The following is a 2,774-nucleotide window of genomic DNA, read 5'->3' as shown; positions in this document are numbered from 1 at the left end:
ACCTGAGTGGGTCTATTCAGGAACCTTTTGGGGAATGGCAATCATCCCAGCCATGTTACATTTCTAAACATAACAACGCTTTAGCCGTATGAAATGACAGCCCCTCTCCCACCATTCCCCTCTCAGTATCCATTAAACGGAGGGACAGTTCTCTGAACAGCTGGGGAAGCCTCTGTCTCCCCCTCCCCCTTTAGAATGACACAAACCCTACCGAAATGAAATGCTTTTTGATTGCTTTCTATTGGTTGGTAAAGACAAGATCTTGGGGAGCATAGCTGCTTGATTTCCTGTCCGCTAAATGCATAGAGAAGTATACATTTTCCTCATGTCAGGCTATGCTAAATATGGTCATGGCCAGTAGGGCAGTAATCCTTGTGTTTAAGAGACGTACAGACACTGGTGTCGGGACATTCTTTCTGTTCAACTGTCTTGCTGACGTCTGATGCTTAAAACAGAGCATGCTTTCATCCTTCCGTACATTGTCGCAACCCCCTAGGAATACTTTTTAAAGGGTGCCGCAGAGACACAGGGAAACAGTTGCTGACCAAACCAGACAGAGACTCCTTGGTTCAGCTTTTGTGAATGCTGCCTTTTTATTTCAGCTGTATCTTGGTCTGACAAAACAAGGGACCATGTCTAGCTTTGGCTATAGGCGAGAGCTTAGTAAATATGAAGACCTAGATGAAGATGAACTCCTTGCTTCTCTAACTGATGAGGAGCTGAAGGAGCTGGAGAGGGAGTTTGAGGACATTGAGCCTGACCGGAACCTTCCAGTGGGCCAGAGGCAAAAAAGCCTCACAGAGAAAACTCCAACTGGAACTTTTAGCCGGGAAGCACTGATGGCCTACTGGGAAAGGGAGACCAGGAAACTCCTAGAAAAAGAGAGGATGGGGGCATGTGAAAAGGTAGGACAGCAAATGTATTCATTAGGTTGCAAAAATATGTCCTCTCATTCTCATGTTTACTATCGCACTAAAAACAAACTGATCAAGGGTAGCATGTTTGTTTAAGTGTGAATGTTGTACAATAACTGTGAAATCCTCTCATCTTTAGGAGAGCTCATATACATGCTCATAAGATAGAATGCATCTGGACTGTACATGAGGATTACATTTCTGAGTGTTTCAACATTTTTAAAAAGAAAAATCCTGCTTGCATGGCCAAGGGAATAGACTAAAATATTTCTCCCAATCGATTATGTACAAGGTAGTTTTTAAACAACTATATAACAGAGTATAATAACATGATTTATTTACCATCTAAAGTGGTGGCAGAGTCCCAATTTTGCCCAGACTTCTGTAGAACATTTCCTGTAGAACACACTTCCAATGGATCTAGTTCTTTAAGTCCATGTGGAAATTTTTCTTTTCTCGAATAAGACTTTATTACAAACTGTTTGTTCAAATCAAAGTTTCAAAAGAGGTTTGCTATGGAACACCAGGGGCAGAGAGGGGGAAGAGTGCTGTTAGGATGTGTTTCAGACAGGTTTAAGTACTTTTATTTATTCCCTGCTTTCCACCACCACCCCAAACACCCAAAGTGCCTTTGGACACTGGTCTCCTTACTTTTATTTGATCCACATTACATTAGCTCTGTGATGAAAGTCTGGCTAAGTGGCCCTAGGACACCCAGTGAGGTTCGTCAGCAGAGTGGGGATTCAAACCTGGGTCTCCCAACTCCTAGGCTGAATCACTACACTGTGCAGGCTCTCTACAAAATGCATTTGTGTTATGTTGATTCCACTAAGACAGACATGCTAAAAATTCTTCCTCTGAAATCAATAGAATGCTTATCATGGGCATGACAGGGCCCACAGAAAGGGCAAAAGCTTCTACACCTGTAAAGAGACTGATTTGCATTGCAGCCCCTGGACAGGATCCAAAGATTTCTGAGGACTCTTTCTGAAACAGCCACACCATCGCACCCAAAAAGACGCTTCTGAAAATCTGGGGAACATCTGGCCTGGTGTGTGCATAGACAGAAGCCTTTACGCATGGCCAAGAGGCCATTTATCCTTTCCCTATTAGCCTTTAGACAACCAAAGAAGATGAATATTAATCTGTTTGTCTTGATTTTTAACGCATTCTTGCCTGGAACAGGTGTAATGCTTCCAATCTCAAACCATGGTTCAAGCACCTTTTCAACATCAGATTTTAAATTAGAGTTTAAAATCAATACGCCATTTATGGAGCCCATTGTTTTTACTTAAAAGTTGGGTAAAACCTGTAAATGAATTAGTATCAGACCATATGTTATATATACCCCAGTCTGTCCTCTCTTGTGGGTGAATTCTTCAAGTTGTGTAGAGATTTGGAGGAGTTAAGTCTTTTGTTCCTCACATTTAAGATTATATATATATATATACACACACACACACACACACACACACAAGGGGTGGCCCGCGATACTCGCGGGGGGGAGGCGGAGCTCCAAACTGAGCTCCGAACTCAGGAGGCGCAGGAGGAAGCAGCAGGAGAAGGTAATCCCCCCCCCCATCCTGCTGGTTCCTCCCCCGTATCCTCCCCCCACACTCGATCTCCCCCCTCTGGCCTCCCCCCCCTCCGGCTCCTCCGAAGCAAGGTTTGGGTTTCTATTCCAGGGGTCACTTTCCATTCTGAGCAACAACGTCTGCTCAGCCTGACATGCCCCCGTCGGTTTTCCCAACGTGACTGTCTCGCCTGTTCAGGGGAGGGGAGTAGCTTATCGAAGACTACAATTCCCAGAAGCTTCTGCTCCCCCCTTCCCTTCCCTTGGCCGTCAACTCCCTTCTCTCC

General features: G+C 44.6%; 1 protein-coding gene across 1 annotated transcript in view; it reads left to right on the top strand.

Moving 5' to 3' along the window:
• The first annotated feature begins 527 nt into the window (after positions 1-527).
• The window catches only part of LMOD2 (leiomodin 2), a 10,368-nt gene continuing 8,121 nt past the window's right edge, over positions 528-2,774 (top strand). The window contains exon 1 of the mRNA XM_015417482.1: positions 528-905. Coding sequence (XP_015272968.1) covers positions 633-905 — 273 coding nt within the window. The 5' untranslated portion in view covers positions 528-632. The remainder of the gene's footprint in view (positions 906-2,774) is intronic.

The sequence above is a fragment of the Gekko japonicus genome, unplaced genomic scaffold (assembly GCF_001447785.1).
Source record: "Gekko japonicus isolate JY-2015 unplaced genomic scaffold, Gekko_japonicus_V1.1 scaffold3676, whole genome shotgun sequence".
Classification (NCBI taxonomy): Eukaryota; Metazoa; Chordata; class Lepidosauria; order Squamata; family Gekkonidae; genus Gekko; species Gekko japonicus.
This window is presented reverse-complemented; position numbering and strand designations above follow the sequence as displayed.